This window comes from Umbelopsis ramanniana, assembly GCF_025399195.1.
Source record: "Umbelopsis ramanniana AG unplaced genomic scaffold K450scaffold_117, whole genome shotgun sequence".
In the NCBI taxonomy this organism is placed as follows: Eukaryota; Fungi; Mucoromycota; class Umbelopsidomycetes; order Umbelopsidales; family Umbelopsidaceae; genus Umbelopsis; species Umbelopsis ramanniana.
Window position 1 is genome coordinate 2,802 of NW_026252203.1, and position 16,384 is coordinate 19,185.

Here is a 16,384-nt window from a genome sequence, read left to right on the forward strand (position 1 = left end):
GCAGCATTGTCCAGATTTGACACATATTATCTAAAAGATTCAAAAGAGCAATGATAGAACATCGATCGTTATCACTATAATTGCGCCGATTTTTTTTTTTGGTGGAAAAAAAAATGTTGTATGTACTGCAATGACCGACCTTTGCGTTGCTTTCGCATATTACTTTCATGTAGTTTTTATACATGCTCAAAACATCTTCAATATGACTTAACAATATTTACATTATTGGATTCCTTATAAGTGAATACTAACTAAAGGTATAAAAGATGCTGGGGAATCCTAACGACGTTTCTGCAGACGAATAGATCAAGCAAACGAAATCCATGTTCATCGTTTCTGCGAATGATGTTGATACACAATCCAGTCGAGAAATTTTAAAAAAAAGTGAAAATCGAACAAAGCACAATTTTCAACTAGACAAGATTTTTGTTAACTTGTCGAATAATGGGCCACTGGCATGTGAAGCTTGTCTGTACTGCTATTGCACCTCCTGCTACTTTAGGTGTCATCGTAAGACAGTTTCGTTGCAGTGCCGACGGCGGTGAGGCTTCGTATTTCTGGAAACTTTTCTTTAAGTTAGGTTTAAAACCTTTATCGAATGTAAAGCGAGTGTTCAAGCGACCGTGTGTGTGGTGACAAAGAAAATGTTGCGTGCATGTTAAATTGAATCACTTGGTGAAGTGATTGCGTCTGTTGGACAAATCTCGAACAATCAACATTAGATACTAATGCAGCAAATCTGATCCTTCTCTTGCATAGAATGACTCTTTACATTAGGCTGTGTTTATTAAGATATGGTGCTTGTTAAGAGTGGAGATTTGTATGTTGGATAGTGGATAGTGGTGGATAGTGGGTATTTTGCAATCCGACCAATAAGCGTTCAGGATGGTTCCAAAACTTTGGACTGGCGCCTAGCTTTACACCAAAAATCTATACAGCTTGTGCTTTGTCAAGATGTCTGCCGATCCTTCAGGTCCTACTGGGATCGGTCTCGGTAGATCCAATGCCACAAAACTCGGCAAAGGACCACGTAACAAGACAGGATTAAAACTATCACCATTACATTTGAATACCCCGTCCCCTTCCGTCTCGGCCAGCTCTGCGTCGTCTCATTCACCAGCTAACAGCCGACAATTGACGCCATCTAATAGTTCTTTCAAAGACAAGATTGGTAATCTCTTTAGTGGAAACAAATCCGGACTTGTTCCAGCAACATCTGGTCATGTTGAGGAAGAAGAGCAGTCGACAGCGGCGGCGATTCTGGCAGGCCAACTATCCTCGCTTTCCCTCCAAGCACCTAAAACGAAAGACTATGCAACGAGAGCACCACCTCCACCGGAACTGCTCATTGATAGCGCTCCACCACTTCCTTCAAGCTCTTCAAGCGCATCATCGTTGACTCCAACAGCCACACCTGCAGTTTCAATATCGGAACCCGACGGGGACGAGCACTTCATGGAACTGAAACCCGAAGATTTCGAGAATCTCGACAAGTTGGGCGAAGGTGCTGCTGGAACCGTACGAAAGGTATTGCATAAACCGAGCGGCCTCATAATGGCCAAGAAGGTATGTACTCATTGGACAGGCTATTTTGTTATCTCACCAGATAGCTGGTAGTATAATGCACTGCCGCCTCTTCCCGGCTCATAACCCGTGGATTTTTTTTTTTTTATTAACAATTTATTGTTTACTCTAGTCGATTACCGCGGACCCTGATCCAGCTATTCAGAGACAAATATTGCGAGAATTGGCGTTTTTGAAGACATGCAACTCTCCTCATATTGTATCATTTTTCGGCGTTTTCTTAGATGATGGTGATACGACAATAGCGATATGTATGGAATACTGTGAGGCTGGCAGCTTAGAGGATATCTATAAGCGTGCCCGCGATCTTGGAGGTGTGATTGGAGAGCCCGTTCTAGAGCGTGTTGCTGAATCTGTGTGCAAAGGACTGGTTTACTTGCACTCAAAGCATGTCATCCATCGAGGTGAGGAGAAAAGACCGGTTATTGGCTCTGCATGTCATTGTTAGTAACTTATACACCTTCGTTCTATCTTGACAGATATCAAGCCATCCAACATTCTAGTCACTAAAAAGGGTGAAGTCAAACTCTGTGATCTCGGTGTGTCTGGAGAATTGATAAACTCATTGGCGCAGACTTTTACTGGCACAAAGTATTATATGGCAGTGAGTATAGTCTCTATATGTACTCACTTTCATTCATCCCCGTTCAACTCACATATTGCTTTCTTTTAGCCCGAACGTATACAAGGTGCTCCTTATTCTGTGCAATCTGATATCTGGTCACTAGGCTTGACCATCATAGAAGTATCGCAAAATCGACCAGCACTCCCACCGCCTGGACAGCCTCATCTGTCTATTTTTGAATTACTTGATTTTATTGTGCACCAACCCGTACCTACCCTTACAAGCGAGCATATCTCGAAAGAATGCAAAAACTTTGTTTCAGTGTGGTAAGTTGCGTTAAAGAGATTATGCACGGTCGATGTGGTTACCAGGCAACCAACCAAATCCGCCTTGAAACTTGCTTCGGGATTACTAAATTAGATACTTCCTCTTCTGTAGTCTTACTAAGGATCCGCGCAGTCGACCTGGTCCGCAGAGGATGCTTCAACATCCATTCATACGGATGTGGGAAAACGTGGAAATAGACCTGAGCTCATGGATTAAAGAAGTGTGGAACTGGACGTAGAACGCACCAATTTTTTATGAAGCAAGAGAGAGTGAAAAAAAAATACCCTTCTCAAAATGTTTTCTACCACCCGCCACTCCCGGCAAAAAGTAAATCATAACAAAATAAAAAAGAACAAAAAAACTGAATAAAAACATAACAAGGCCATGGCAATCTTTACATCGCCAATAGAACAGCTTGTGTCTATGCGACTGCTTTATGGATTTTTAACTGAGCTTTATGCCGACGCGCGAAAAACGAAAGCGCGTGCAAAATTTATATTTGGCGTAGAGTAAACTCAACACTTTATAACTCCTCTACCCTCTTCACTTTCTTTCTCATACATTACAACAGTTGGCGCAAATGACCTTTGCGTTGGCGTCTTCTAGTCCACGTAGCCGCCATGACCCTTTACCATATACCCCAACTAAGCAACACACACCTACTCAACAAAAACGTCCAGCGGATGACGACCTGACTTCGCCCACCCATCGTCTTAACAAGCGCCCGAGCCTAGACAGCACGTCTCATACACCCTTGCGAGAAAAACACGCTAATCAAGTTTACAATACTCGCCGAACTTCATCCAAACTATTCATGGTTCCAAATTCTTCTCCTTCCGGTAATCATTCACCTGATCGCGCAGAAGATGTCAAACGAGTGTTACCTTTACAACGTGCATTTGAACCGTCAACCATTCCCACACGTAGAAAGGTGAAACGTCACCCTGACATTCGAAGAATTATGCTTCCTGATACACCCTGGAAAAAACCTTCCACTCTGGAATCGTTTGCCCACTTATCCAACGCCTACCATACACCTATTCGACACACAAGCAGACTGGATGCAAATCTTATCGTCACTTCGGACGACGAGGAGCTAGAGAATGAAGAGTCGAATATACTTAAATTGGAGCAGCTAGGACAAGACGAAGAGGAGGAGGAAGAGGATATGGTGTTCACTCAACCATTCGCACTTGCCCTACGGGATAGTTCCGATGACCGTCCGGTGCAGTCGACGCGACGCTCCTTACTTAACGAACTACTAAGTAGCAGCGGTATCTCCCAACCAAGCTCAGAACTCGATCCAGGTTACGAGGATCAGGATATAGGTGATTACGATGAGCAAGTTGAAGACGATGATACGGACGACGAAGAAAATGGTGTCTTTGGCGTGGAATGGCCCAAAGATCGCCATCCGCTATCAGAACTAGACGGCGAAGAGGAGCATCCTGTATCAAGCCTTTCAAATTTACGCTCTAGCCCACCACCACAAGTTCTACGCGACAGCATATGGACAAGCAATGGAGGATTATCATCATTTACAAATGACGTTGAAGGAGGGGACGATGTGGACGAGGTCGATGCGTTCTTCTCGAGCAATTTACCGCAAGATGACAAGCCATACGATGTTAGTTTAGTTTCAAGTAGCTTTGCCACCGCCTGGCCGCACTTTCTGACCCGCGAGTACTTTGACGATTGCCAAAGGAATGAAGGTAGGATTGGAGATCACGCATTAATAAGTATTCTATGCACACATTCTGACATCACTTCGCCCAGCAAATTGGATTTTGCCAGATACGCCAAAAGACGGCCGCATGAATGCATCACCTTATTTTGAGTCAAATTTCCATATTCTTAGCAAGATTGGAACGGGCGAATTCGCTGAGGTTTGGAATGTCCGGGACATGCGAACTGAAGAAAAGTATGCTATAAAGAAGACAAAGCAGCCATTCCTTGGCAACAGCGATCGGTAGGTTTCCACGATTGAATGCACGTTCAAAAACACGTGTAGCTAATAACGCGCTTTGATAGTCGAAGACATATTGAAGAAGTCAACCACATGTGGAAACTAAAAGACAGTCAACATTGTGTCGAGCTCGTCAACGCTTGGGAACAAGAAGGGTTTCTCTTCATACAGATGGAGCTATGCAATGGTGGCAGGTACAGTTTTATTTCTAAGAAATTTTACTATGCAGTAAACGGCTCAACCTTCATTTAAAGATGTACTGAACTAACTTTTTTGCCCATTTCGCGCACTTTTCAATAGTTTGGAGGGCTACCTTGGCTTTGAGGAACCAGACGATCTTTCAGAAGATAGGATATGGCGAATCGGATATGACATTGCTATGGTAAGCAGCTTGGAAGACTAGTCTATTTGACCGTTCCAAAGATAAAACCACATTATAACTCGAACATCAATCTCTTCATCAGGGGTTACAAGACATACATCAAGCAAATCTCATCCATCTGGATATCAAGCCTGCCAACATCTTGCTAGATGACCTTGGTTCGTTGAAAATAGGAGACTTTGGCTTATCAACGGGGTGGCCAGTGGTAAGCACCTATTGGCTTGACTGTCAGCATTGGACCATTGCACACGAATTTTTTTTACTCATGTTTGTACTACAGCAGAGCAAAGGCTACAGTGAAGAAGGCGATCGTCGATATATGGCGCCAGAACTTTTGCAAGATCATTTTGATAAGCCGGCTGATATCTTTAGGTAGGGTTACTGGAACAGTCCCCAAACGGAAGAACGTGATGAATGAACTAAAATGAATTTATACCATCTTCTAGCTTAGGGCTCATATTACTCGAAATGGCTGCCAACATCATTCTTCCAGAAAACGGCCAAGGATGGCAAATGCTAAGAGCAGGCGATTTCTCCAATTGCCATGAACTTTCCAACGTTTCCAGTGAACTCCAGCTTCTCATCTCCAAGATGCTTCATCCTAACCATGACGAACGATTCACTGTCGAACAGGTGCTGGACCATCCCAAGATGAAAGAAATTCACATGGTACAGCGAAATGCCGAAGTCGGAGTTCTATATCAGCATATTCAGCGCTTGGAGACTATGGCAGCTGTAGCACTTGGCAAACGAACGCATGAGCACCTTCACGACGAATCTTCATTTTGCACTCCTGTTGATGAACGAGATAATTGGGACGATGAACTATAATCAGGAGAAAGGATTACTATTTCATCTTTACCCCTCGTCTCATATTTAAAAAAGAAACTGTACATAAAAACTTTGACTTGCCAGCTGTAAATAACTCTTTTTATAAAAATATAAAAATTTGACGCCGTTCCAAAAAATTAGCATCCTGCCTTCTTTTCGTCTGCTTTGTTCTTATCTCTTCATTTCGGAAATCTCTCATTAGCAATATGGCAATCAATCTTGAAACCCTTCAAGTCAAGGCTAAGCAACAGCTCAAGGATTTGGACGTCGAGCTCTCCAAGTACAAGTATTTCAATGACATCGAAGCCAAGACTAAGGTTAAGAAGACTCATATCGCACTTGGTGGTGCTGCCATTCTCTTTATCATGGTGTTCTTCAACTTGGCAGGTGGTTTGATTACAAACACCATCGGTTGGTTGTATCCTGGTGAGTTTTGTCTTATCGAGTAGGAGGTTGGTGTGATTTTGAATAAGGAGTACCCCCCGTCCGCCAAGTGTGGGTCTGTGTGAGAGTGTGGCGCGGCGTATCGCTTCGACCAACGCGTGTATCAAACAAACGGTGGGTTTATGGCGCTTACCGGTAAACCTAGGTTGGGAAGATAACGCTTTCTTCATCGATATGAGTTTGCTGCTGTCTTTCTATCTGGTTTCATCGGACACTTGGCATCATGCGTCATTGACTCGGTCTATGCACCAATTTGAACCAAAACCCTTGGATATTGAAACCCCGTCGTCGTGTTTCAACTGACGTTTACTCTTATTGTTATTCTATAGCATATGCTTCTTTCAAAGCTATCGAGTCACCTGGAAAGGCGGACGACACACAATGGCTCACATACTGGACCGTTTTTGGTTTCGTCCAAACTCTTGAGTACTTCGCTGATGTTTTGCTCTACTGGTTCCCCTTCTGGTACACCTTCAAGGTTCTGTTCTTCCTTTGGCTCGCACTTCCTCAATTCCGGGTAAGTCAATGTTAATAAGGATGGCTTAAGTATTGTATGATGGGTTACTTAATGTGTTATAGGGTGCCGAGTTCTTGTATGGTCGTTTCCTCCGCCCTGTCTTGCTCAAGGCTCAGCCTGACATCGATACCAGACTCCGTAACGCCTCTTCCGAAGCTTCTAGTGTCTTTAGCGGCGCTAAGCAAGAATAAAAAAGGACTAATATGCGTCACCTGTAATGTTAAAAATCCATCAAACATAACCACTTCAGATCGAAAATAAACGTTTTTGAAATGTAAACGAAAGTTTGACCTGAATATGTGGAAGCTTTGTTGATTTCCTGGTTTGGGGGTGCTCATATTCAAAAATCCCAAAATTTGTAATTTGGCACACTTCTGTTTTGGGCTCATTAACAGCAACTCTTTTTTCGCTTGATAATCCACGCTCTCTACCATTATTACCTAAATATACACCAGTAATGACAGTTGCCACCGAGAAAGAACAGTTGTTGATTCTGCTAAAGTCATTTTCCAACTCTCAATCAACCAGAGTAGCACTGTACAAGGAATTTGACGAGTGAGTACCAATCAAGCAGCATTTCGACATGCGTCACTTTTTGGCGATCCCATTCCTACATCATACTTACTTTCATTGCACGTGAATCTCGCAACTGTAGTGCCTTTACAGATTACAAGGCGAAGCGGCTGCCAATAGATCAGTACCAGTCGATTTGCGGAATCGTGACTGACGGGTTTCAGGAAGTGTCCCAGCAAATCCAAACCATTGAACGCCAACTTAGAGACACCTATTCCCGAGAAGATTTAGCACAATTGATTCGAAGAGTTCAAGAGGGTGAGCGAGAAAAACTTAAACTGGTATGATGTGACCCTTTTCTTGCTGGCTTTTTACATCAAAATAGCTACTGTATATAACTCGATGTCAACATCACAGACTGTAAACATTCAAATATGGGAGATTGAATCTGAGGCGGGCGATAAGGACTTTACTGAAGCTATAGCTGAGGCGCGACCGAAGTAAGTAAAAATGCAAAGAAGCAAAGGATTGTCAAATAACATATATTCTGATCAACTCAACATCAATTGTGTCCAGATTGGCGGGAATACTAGAGTCCATCAACGATGTATTAGAAGAGGTGCGAGAGGCAACGTCAGAATTATCATACGATTGAATAAAACCCAGCCTTTGACATGTCAAAGAGGTACAAGCTTGTGAAGAACATTTAAGCTTAGACTCCAGCTCGACACGTGAGACAGCTGGGCATTTTTTAAATCTTTCATTTCAGATTGGTCATCTCATCCCCGCTTCTCCACCTTGTCCTCTATCACGTCCCTATGAAAATCGTGCCTGAAGTTGAAGCCAAGTTTCCTCGGCTTGCCGAGAATGTCCACATGTGGAATCATCACGCAGGACACAGCTGGGACTCGACCATTTCCGCAAACTTGGTTATCACAGAAGCTCGCCCCAATTTTCTAGTATTTGAATTTGTGGTAGGCGAGGATCATGTAAATGGGTAAGCTTGGCCCGTCTACCAAATTACTGAAAACACATCTATTAACCAGCTGTTGACCACAGCCTTGGAAATCTTCACGGAGGCTGTGTCGCTACCTTGATCGATTTGTGTAGCAGTATGGCAATTCTCGTCAGCGGCGAAAGTACGTTATCAATTACGCCTGATTCCCTCAATACCACCAACCTTATTCATTCATCGTCTTGTCATTTATAGATATGACTGCATGGCGCAGCCCTGGTATCTCCACAGAGTTGGCTGTTTCTTACATTGCTGGTGCACCTGAAGGAGCCAAGCTCCGAGTAGAAAACGAGCTTTTACGATCAGGAAAAACTCTCGCAAACTTGTATACAAAGATATATAACGAGAATGGCCGACTTTGCTATTCTGGAACTCACACCAAGTTTTGTCTGGATTCGAAGTTGTAATTGTAGATGGATTGACTAGACGAATGGAGTATTAAACGCATTACGAATATATATTTCTGTGCCTAAAGTGTCAGAAAAATTATAACCCGCTACATAACACTTCTCCATGTGATGTTCCTGAAAGTACAGAAGTTACTTAGCTACGATGTCCATCAATCTTATTATCTTTTGATATTAGGTATCAGAAGCCGGTTAATGTGAATATTTAGATAAGTCTGCGTGTATTTGCTGTTTGCGGTTGTTAATGGTGACCCACTCTCATCGCCTTTTTGTAGCATTGAAACAGTCACGTGATTGCTATTTCTAATTTCTGAGATTTCAACATTCTTTTCCAGGAGGCACCACGCAATTACAAAGAAAGTCGACATTCCATTCTCAAGGGCTGGACCAATAGACATGCGACTTCCATCCTTACTACGACGTTTATTTCTTTTTCTTTTTAGTCTTGCATTCTTAGCATTTCTTACGCCAGCAGCCAATGCAGATGGTCCAAAAGATGCTGAAGTAGTTCAGGAATTCTTTTCAAATGGCAGCGGACACACAAATAACTGGGCTGTCTTGGTAATGACTCCGTGTGCACTATCCGCTACGCTTTCAACATGTCAATAAGCCTAATCGTTCGTCTAACTCCCTCTAGGTATGTACATCAAGGTTTTGGTTCAACTACCGCCATATCGCAAACACATTGTCCATGTATCGAACAGTCAAGCGACTTGGTATACCAGATAGCAATATCATTCTTATGCTTGGCGATGATGTTGCATGCAACCCTCGAAACAAGTTCCCAGCGACTGTGTTCAACAATGCGGCTCGTCTACTTGATCTCTATGGTGAAAACGTCGAGGTCGATTATCGTGGCTATGAAGTGACGGTCGAGAACTTCATCCGAATGCTCACAGGTCAGTACAGTGATATACTTATCTTGGATGTGAACATGATGGCCCAGCTATTCACACTCCTTTTCCCCTAGGACGAGTGTCGGCAGATACCCCACGTTCCAAGCGACTTTTGTCGGATGATCGTTCAAATATTCTAGTTTACATGACTGGACACGGCGGAAATGAATTTTTGAAGTTCCAAGATGCTGAAGAAATAAGTGCTTTTGATTTAGCCGATGCATTTAGGCAAATGTGGGAGAAGCGAAGGTTTGTAAATAGAAATTAAGTTGTTGACGAACCTGCAGTGCACTCATTGTATCATATTTCTGACTAGGTACAATGAGATGCTCTTCATGATAGACACTTGCCAAGCCAATACGATGTATAGCAAGATCATGTCTCCTAATATTTTGGCCACGGGAAGTAGCGAGTTGGGAGAGAGCTCTTATTCTGTGAGTACCTATTTCGTACCTTTTTTTTTTACATCGTGGGATAAAAAGCTAATAACGACACTGTTCTTCAGCACCATCCTGATTGGGACATTGGAGTGGCTGTTATCGATAGTTATACGTATTATAACTTGGAATTTTTAGAGAATATTGATATGTCAAGTACCAAGACACTCAAGGATTTGGTATGTATTTCTGTTCAGCCGAATAATTTAACGGGTGGTTCTATGGCGGTTTGGTCTAGCCCGGCTTTTTGCCCTGCTCCTAATTTGGAAATCTCGCTCGCCGATACCGATAGAGAAGACTTGTGGGATTTGCAATTATTTCGCTAACCCAAATTATATCCCTCATCCTCTTTCAGTTCGATTCATATGATGCTGAAAAAATCAAATCCACACCAGGCATACGCAGCGACTTATTCCGTAGACCACTTGACCAGGTATGACGATTTCAAAGAGACAAGTCGGAAATATTACTTGCAAAGGGAACTGAATGAATGTGTAATATGTCAATCAACCCAGGTCCGCGTGACTGACTTTTTCGGGAGCGTTCAAAGAGTGGAACTGACGCCAACAAGGTATAATTTGACGGCTGCAGAAAACGCCAGTTCTGAATCATATTTACTTGAAAAGGTAACCAGAGGAACCGCTTAGTCTTGACCTCAACTATGACGGCAAATGTGCTAATCCATATGATCAGACGACAATAGATTCATCACGACCTGACAAGCTGCAGGCGAAACCGAGCCATGTATTTCATGTCAAGCAAAAGGAACATGCTGTCTCACCCTACATTCTATTTTTATTGGGTGCTGGAGTGATCTTTAGTGTGCTGAGAGTTGCCAAGCAGCGTTCAACAGCACAATAGAGAAAAAAAACGTGCGCCATTCCATTTGCTAAGATAGGGTTACACCTGGATGAGGTACTCTAACAATAGAGCTTAAAATTGTGATTTTCCCCCCTCTCTACCGTTTTGTACAAAGGCCAATAGCATTTTCTTCTATGACAGCATTCTTTTTTATTCTTTTTCTGTCTGGAAATGGTGGTAGGGAAATTCTGGGGGGTTTACAAGCATGGTTACGAAGAACTCTCACGCAAATGATCGTCAGTAGGAGCTTGGCCGTGTTCTGAATATTTTTATGGGAAGGGAGGCGGAGGTGACACTTGGACCAAAAAGAGGACTTAACCAATCCGCGCATGGAGGAGAACAATGTGGCAGGCGTTTTTTTTTCTCTCAAGAGGGCCTGTTTCACACTTTCTTGCCTATAAAATGCATTTCCAAATTGTCCTAACATCCCTCCTCTTCTCTCTCTTATCTCCCCTCCTCTAATGACTCACTCTATCCAAACTGATTTTGCTCCAGAAGAGCTTTCCAATGGCGCTGGCAAGCTGAAGGATGCCTTGACTCAAACAACTCCGACTACCGCTTTGTCTGGTCTTTCATTATCGGATATTCACAAGGTGGTAACCTCTACGCAGCCCTCTCCTCCCAAGAGCCCTGATACCGATGAGGCCAAGAAGAGCAACCGAAAAGGAGCAGAAGATGCTAAAACTGTGTCGCAAGGCGAATTTGAATCTGAACAACACTTCTACCCTCGCGTATTGAACGCTCAAATTCATCCATTGGTTCAGAGCTTTTTCACGCTGGGCAATGAACGTATCATTGCGCGATATACTCACTTGAATCCCCAAGTGAACCCTGAAAAGCTGAAGGAAATTCTCTCGTATACTCCAAAATACTTTCAATGGGCAGGTAAGTAACTTTTGTCCAACTGGTGTGGTGGGGGCGGTATGGGTGGTTTTCCCACCCATTGAATGCGAAGCTGAGCGGTACCGGCATAAACGAAATCAGAAACATGCGATAAGCAAAGAAAAAAAACGACAGCCCACGTTCACCCCCTCCCCTCTTTTCCTCTCATATCGTCGATATGCTCATGGTATCTCTTGATCAACAACGGGATAGCCTAATATGCCAAGGACGGTCGAAAAGCATCCAAAAAACGCCACAGTTTTATTTTTTTTTCCGTGTCCAACTCACATAACAAAGGGGAGGGAAGGGATTTGATGAAAAACCACCAGCCCTTTTCATTCACATTGCCCAGCCAGACCCTGTTTTTTACCTCCTGCAATACAGGTCACTAATATTCTCCTTGTCTTGCCCTGTTAGGTTCCGATTTGTTCAATGTGACTACTTCGTCTGGCCAGCGCCAAATGATTGTTATTGAGACCAACTCGTGCCCCTCTGGACAAAAGTCTATGCCTTTGTTGTCTGAAATTGATGAACACAATGAACTCGGTGGTTACCGAACTGTGTTGGAATCTGCATTCCGGGAGCAACTTAGCAAGGCCGACAAGTCTCTCGGCGACCTTGCCGTTATCTGCGACAAGAATATGATGGAAGCTAGTGGATATGCTGCGGTCCTTGCTGAAGTTGCCAAGGAAAAGGTCTGGCTTGCCGAATGGCACGATGGTGAAGAAGACGTTCCTGTCAAGTGGGTTGACCGAGTGCTTCAAGTGCGAGACGCCAACAAAGGTGAGAGGGGGGGTGACATTCAGTCGACGATACGATTATAGAACTGACCATGCGCACAACTTGAAAAATCCTATTTTATTTTAGAATGGCATCCCATTCGTGCTTGCTTCCGTTATGTCACTCAAAAGCCTTGGAACCGATTCCCATTGAACACAAAGACCATTGTTATGAACCAAATTATCTCCTGTCTGGCTGGTGGACGCAACAAAATGATGGCTGCAAGAGCTTATGACTTTTACAACGCAGAGCTGGTCGACACTGGCCTGTCCGTTCGCGTCCCCGAAACTATCAATAATGTCACACGAGGTGAAATTCCCTTGTGGATACACAGTATGGGCGGTCATGCCGTTCTGAAGGTACCATACAGTAACGCAGGTAAAAAAAAAAGTTATTTTTTTGGGGGGATTATCCCTTGTGCAAATCTTTGCTATACAAAGAGACCCCAGGAACTAAAATGTTTTATTTGTGGGTTGGTTTAGGTCAAGGTGTCTATACCATCACGAACCCTAATGAACTAAAGGACTTTTTGGAACAAGATCATCATTATGACAAGGTAAGACATGCTCAGCGCTGAACCATGAAAAAACTTGCGGGTCATTAGTATTAATCCACTTTTTGTTTGCGTAACATGTAGTTCATCGTACAGTCACTTGTTGGCAACGCCTCTTGGTCCAGTGTCACCAGAAGTGGAAAGTTCTACCATGTTGGTACCATTCCCAACAAAAAATCCAATACCTTTGTTAGCGACTTGCGTATGATGGTGACAGGTAACGAACATAATAGACCCTACCATGGCATACTGAGGTTAGGTACTGATGGACTCCTATCTTAGGTAATGCCGACGGATTCCGCCCAATTTGTATCTATGGTCGTAAGGCTCGACTTCCTTTGACCACGAAACTGGCCCCAGATGGTAAGTGAGGCAATGATGATGATCCATGGACTTGTATCAGGGTGACTAACGTGATGATGAATTTTCCCTATGCTATAGCAAATACATGGGATATGCTTGGAACCAACTTGAGTGTCAAGCTCCCTGACGGCGGCTGGACCACTGATACAGGAAGATTGATTCTTATGGACCGTAAAGACTTTAATCAACTTGGACTCGGTATTGATGACCTGATCGATGCCTACATTCAGACCGTTCTCGCTGTCATCGCTATCGATCGCATGGCAGCCCGACTTATGGCCACTGGCACCTTTGACTACAACTTGTTTTCCAGTCTCAATCCTGACAATGCCTTGATGCAAGAGATCAAGATGGCCAACGAAGATTGGTAAACATACCTCTCTGGGGTCCCTATACAAAAGCGAAAAAATTCACAAATAACCCTGTGCCTCTTATACAAAAATCCACTCCTCACATTGTTTTCTTCTATCCCCCCATATCTTGTTGCTTTTTTAAATCTCAAAAATATTATCCAAACCAACCCTACACCAGCTCTCTTGGTCTGTTCCCTCCCTCTCCAATCCAACGCTTGATCCATGTATTATTTTCTATTATCCATCTTCTTTGCGTTTATATCATGCTTTCACCGTTGAATTATGTACTTACAATCTTTGTCTTTCCTCGATGTTTTGCAATGTGGGAGCTTTTGCGGCTTTAACTCTAGATATACCTACACTTTTTTGCTTTACGTGTTCTTTGCTTCCCCCCCCCCTTTTCTTTCCTACTACAACACCTATGCAATTTGGTGATCAAATACATCAACCAACTTGGGAACCATGACGCTGCCACAATCGACAGCTAATCTTGCCGCGTGCTTTTGAGAATAACATTTACATTGAGTGATGATAAGTCAAACGAATGAGAGGCTTTAATGAAAGAAAAAACCCAAGATGTAAAAAGACGGAAAGAATTATTTTACATAAGGAAGAGAACTACGGTAAAAGAAAGAAAATAATAAATGAGAGCATGTGTTGAACAGAGTGGAGATAGGAAAAGGGTTTCAAAAAAAGTTGGCGGTTTACGTTCCTGAATTCATTTCCTCATATCTTTTCTCGTTTTTTCTTTCCAACAAAGTGTCCTCGGTGTACCGTAAGTAAGAGGGAAAACACATCCGAACATCGACGCTTTAAGCAGTAGTGGATTGCTGTCTGTTGTTGTTATTGCTATTATTGTTGTTGTTGCTGTTGTTGTAACCACCGCGTCCACCGCGATAGCCACGTCCACGACCTCCGCGATGATGACCACCGCGACCTCTGTACCCACGATGTCTGCCTTGGTCGACGGAAGCTTGACCAAAGGTCTCGACGTTCAATTTTCTCTCTTCGTGGAATTTGCTGCGTCGGTTGTCGCCGTACTTGTTGTTACCTTGCTCTGATCTCTCCTTTGCCTCGCATGAAATATTGTCAAAGAAGCTTCTGGTCTTGTTATAATAATCGTCAGCAGGGGGAATAATAACCTCTTCCTCATCTTGGACATCAGAGTGGTCGATGACTTGCTCTTCTTCGTGAGGATGAGTCACTTCTTTGAGGATGCTATCCTTATTGAACTTGGCATTAGACGTTTCAAAATCGAAATCAGAGTTAGGGATCTGAACGCGATTGGCGCTGCTGTTGTTGTTAGCCGTAGGATTGGCATTACCATGAGCACTGTAACGAACGTTGACTCTGGAGTTTCGGTTGCCACGATTGTTGCTCTTGATCAAATGCTCACCGGTACCAGGTAGCTTAGCTGACCCGCTTGGAGCAGCTGCAATGGGCTTTTCGTTACCGGTGACATTCATGCCACTGACACTCTTGGCCAACTGTTCAACATCAGTAGATGTAACCTCAGCCCGAGGAGCATTGGCCGGGGTGGCTTCCGGTGCGGCGGATCCTACCACTTGAGATTCTTGCTGCTTTGAAGCAGGGACACGGCTATCGACATTTGAAGGAGCCATGCTATTGGCAGGTGCATTCTGGTTGTAGTAAGGAGCTTGTGTGTAAGGTGCAGGAGCAGCGGTGGATGTCTGTTTGGGCGCATAGTTATCCATGGTTGAGTTCTGCAAGCCAAAGGTGTCAATTGCCATTCTCCAAAAAGTGCACGATCGTCAATTCATTCTTACCATAATGGCTGGGTCATTGGGATATTGCTGTGGTGGGGGAGCAGTTTGCTTTGGCGCAGGGGGTTCAAATACTTGCAAGTCCTTGATGTCTGAACCTCTAAATACAATGTACTCAAACACATTATCGGATGGGGGGATTTCTTCGCTAGGGTTGCCTCGACGTCCCTCTGTACCAAAAGATTGCACTAAAAGGTAAAGGGAGATAGTAGAAGTGGGTTAGATGTATGATATAATATAATGAGCATCGACATGGTAGGTGTAGGTTTGGGTATTGGTAAAGGTGTGGAAGTCGTCGTGTCGTAGGCCTGCCACGATTTGTTTGGAGAATGATTCCTCGTGTGCATGTTTGCCAATGTCGTGAGTTGGACTTTTCGAGATCAAAAGCAGTAGGCGTGATATTAATATTGCTGAAAGATCCAGGTGCTTACCATGTTCTAAAGCGACGGTAGAATCTTCAGAGTTGATGTTGTGTAAGACACCAACGTAACGAATATCGCTGCGGCTGATCAGCTAGCAATGTGGGTTAGTTGAGCGAATCATATCAATAGTATTTGTAAATAATGCGAAAGTCACTTACAGAGATCTTTGATCCAATGTAACCCTGTCCTCCACTCATGATTAGAGGAAAAGTAAATGGAAACAGTCAAGTAATGAATTGTAAGGTGCGCACTGTTTCTCTACAGCTCGGTCGCAGATGTCGGAGAATGAAATATCGTTTATTCCACTCATACAAAATATGTGTGATGTAGTTTTATCTTATCTAATTAAATAATGGAAGCATTTATTGATGTTAATGGCAAGATTGGACCATGCCAAGAGAGATTGTAATATTATATTAACGTATGGCATTGCTTACAGAATCAAATTGCCACAAACATGAGAGCTTATATGTTTACTAACTAAAATTACAGTTTATGAGCA

The 16,384-nt window shown here is 43.3% G+C and overlaps 8 protein-coding genes across 8 annotated transcripts; 7 read left to right on the forward strand and 1 right to left on the reverse strand.

Moving 5' to 3' along the window:
• Positions 1-884: 884 nt before the first annotated feature.
• Positions 885-2,889, forward strand: K450DRAFT_263656 (uncharacterized protein). The gene is made up of 5 exons (XM_051592678.1): positions 885-1,566; positions 1,697-1,988; positions 2,064-2,188; positions 2,258-2,475; positions 2,588-2,889. Exons 1-5 carry the CDS (start codon positions 955-957, stop codon positions 2,712-2,714), a joined length of 1,374 nt encoding a protein of 457 aa, XP_051440033.1. The 5' UTR covers positions 885-954; the 3' UTR covers positions 2,715-2,889.
• Positions 2,890-2,931: 42 nt separating this feature from the next.
• K450DRAFT_263664 (uncharacterized protein) lies at positions 2,932-5,758 on the forward strand. The gene is made up of 7 exons (XM_051592679.1): positions 2,932-4,188; positions 4,253-4,445; positions 4,508-4,636; positions 4,743-4,824; positions 4,907-5,029; positions 5,105-5,196; positions 5,271-5,758. The coding sequence occupies exons 1-7, from the start codon at positions 3,057-3,059 to the stop codon at positions 5,653-5,655; spliced, it is 2,136 nt and encodes a 711-aa protein (XP_051440034.1). The 5' UTR covers positions 2,932-3,056; the 3' UTR covers positions 5,656-5,758.
• K450DRAFT_263668 (uncharacterized protein) lies at positions 5,618-6,979 on the forward strand. The gene is made up of 3 exons (XM_051592680.1): positions 5,618-6,081; positions 6,429-6,616; positions 6,679-6,979. The coding sequence occupies exons 1-3, from the start codon at positions 5,862-5,864 to the stop codon at positions 6,805-6,807; spliced, it is 537 nt and encodes a 178-aa protein (XP_051440035.1). The 5' UTR covers positions 5,618-5,861; the 3' UTR covers positions 6,808-6,979.
• Position 6,980: 1 nt separating this feature from the next.
• Positions 6,981-8,014, forward strand: K450DRAFT_263674 (uncharacterized protein). The gene is made up of 4 exons (XM_051592681.1): positions 6,981-7,171; positions 7,272-7,470; positions 7,547-7,629; positions 7,706-8,014. The coding sequence occupies exons 1-4, from the start codon at positions 7,074-7,076 to the stop codon at positions 7,782-7,784; spliced, it is 459 nt and encodes a 152-aa protein (XP_051440036.1). The 5' UTR covers positions 6,981-7,073; the 3' UTR covers positions 7,785-8,014.
• On the forward strand, positions 7,886-8,773 carry K450DRAFT_263680 (uncharacterized protein). The gene is made up of 3 exons (XM_051592682.1): positions 7,886-8,126; positions 8,189-8,268; positions 8,340-8,773. Exons 1-3 carry the CDS (start codon positions 7,948-7,950, stop codon positions 8,549-8,551), a joined length of 471 nt encoding a protein of 156 aa, XP_051440037.1. The 5' UTR covers positions 7,886-7,947; the 3' UTR covers positions 8,552-8,773.
• Positions 8,774-8,893: 120 nt separating this feature from the next.
• K450DRAFT_263685 (uncharacterized protein) lies at positions 8,894-10,905 on the forward strand. The gene is made up of 8 exons (XM_051592683.1): positions 8,894-9,112; positions 9,189-9,450; positions 9,522-9,696; positions 9,764-9,881; positions 9,953-10,063; positions 10,240-10,317; positions 10,400-10,455; positions 10,588-10,905. The coding sequence occupies exons 1-8, from the start codon at positions 8,948-8,950 to the stop codon at positions 10,601-10,603; spliced, it is 981 nt and encodes a 326-aa protein (XP_051440038.1). The 5' UTR covers positions 8,894-8,947; the 3' UTR covers positions 10,604-10,905.
• A 71-nt stretch (positions 10,906-10,976) lies between these two features.
• On the forward strand, positions 10,977-13,840 carry K450DRAFT_263689 (uncharacterized protein). Its single transcript, XM_051592684.1, has 7 exons — positions 10,977-11,630; positions 12,045-12,410; positions 12,495-12,785; positions 12,890-12,963; positions 13,045-13,177; positions 13,243-13,323; positions 13,402-13,840. Exons 1-7 carry the CDS (start codon positions 11,207-11,209, stop codon positions 13,692-13,694), a joined length of 1,662 nt encoding a protein of 553 aa, XP_051440039.1. The 5' UTR covers positions 10,977-11,206; the 3' UTR covers positions 13,695-13,840.
• Positions 13,841-14,184: 344 nt separating this feature from the next.
• K450DRAFT_263698 (uncharacterized protein) lies at positions 14,185-16,131 on the reverse strand. The gene is made up of 4 exons (XM_051592685.1): positions 16,041-16,131; positions 15,892-15,973; positions 15,464-15,648; positions 14,185-15,400 (listed from the first exon to the last, which is right to left on the reverse strand). The coding sequence occupies exons 1-4, from the start codon at positions 16,077-16,079 to the stop codon at positions 14,489-14,491; spliced, it is 1,218 nt and encodes a 405-aa protein (XP_051440040.1). The 5' UTR covers positions 16,080-16,131; the 3' UTR covers positions 14,185-14,488.
• Between the last annotated feature and the right edge of the window lie 253 nt (positions 16,132-16,384).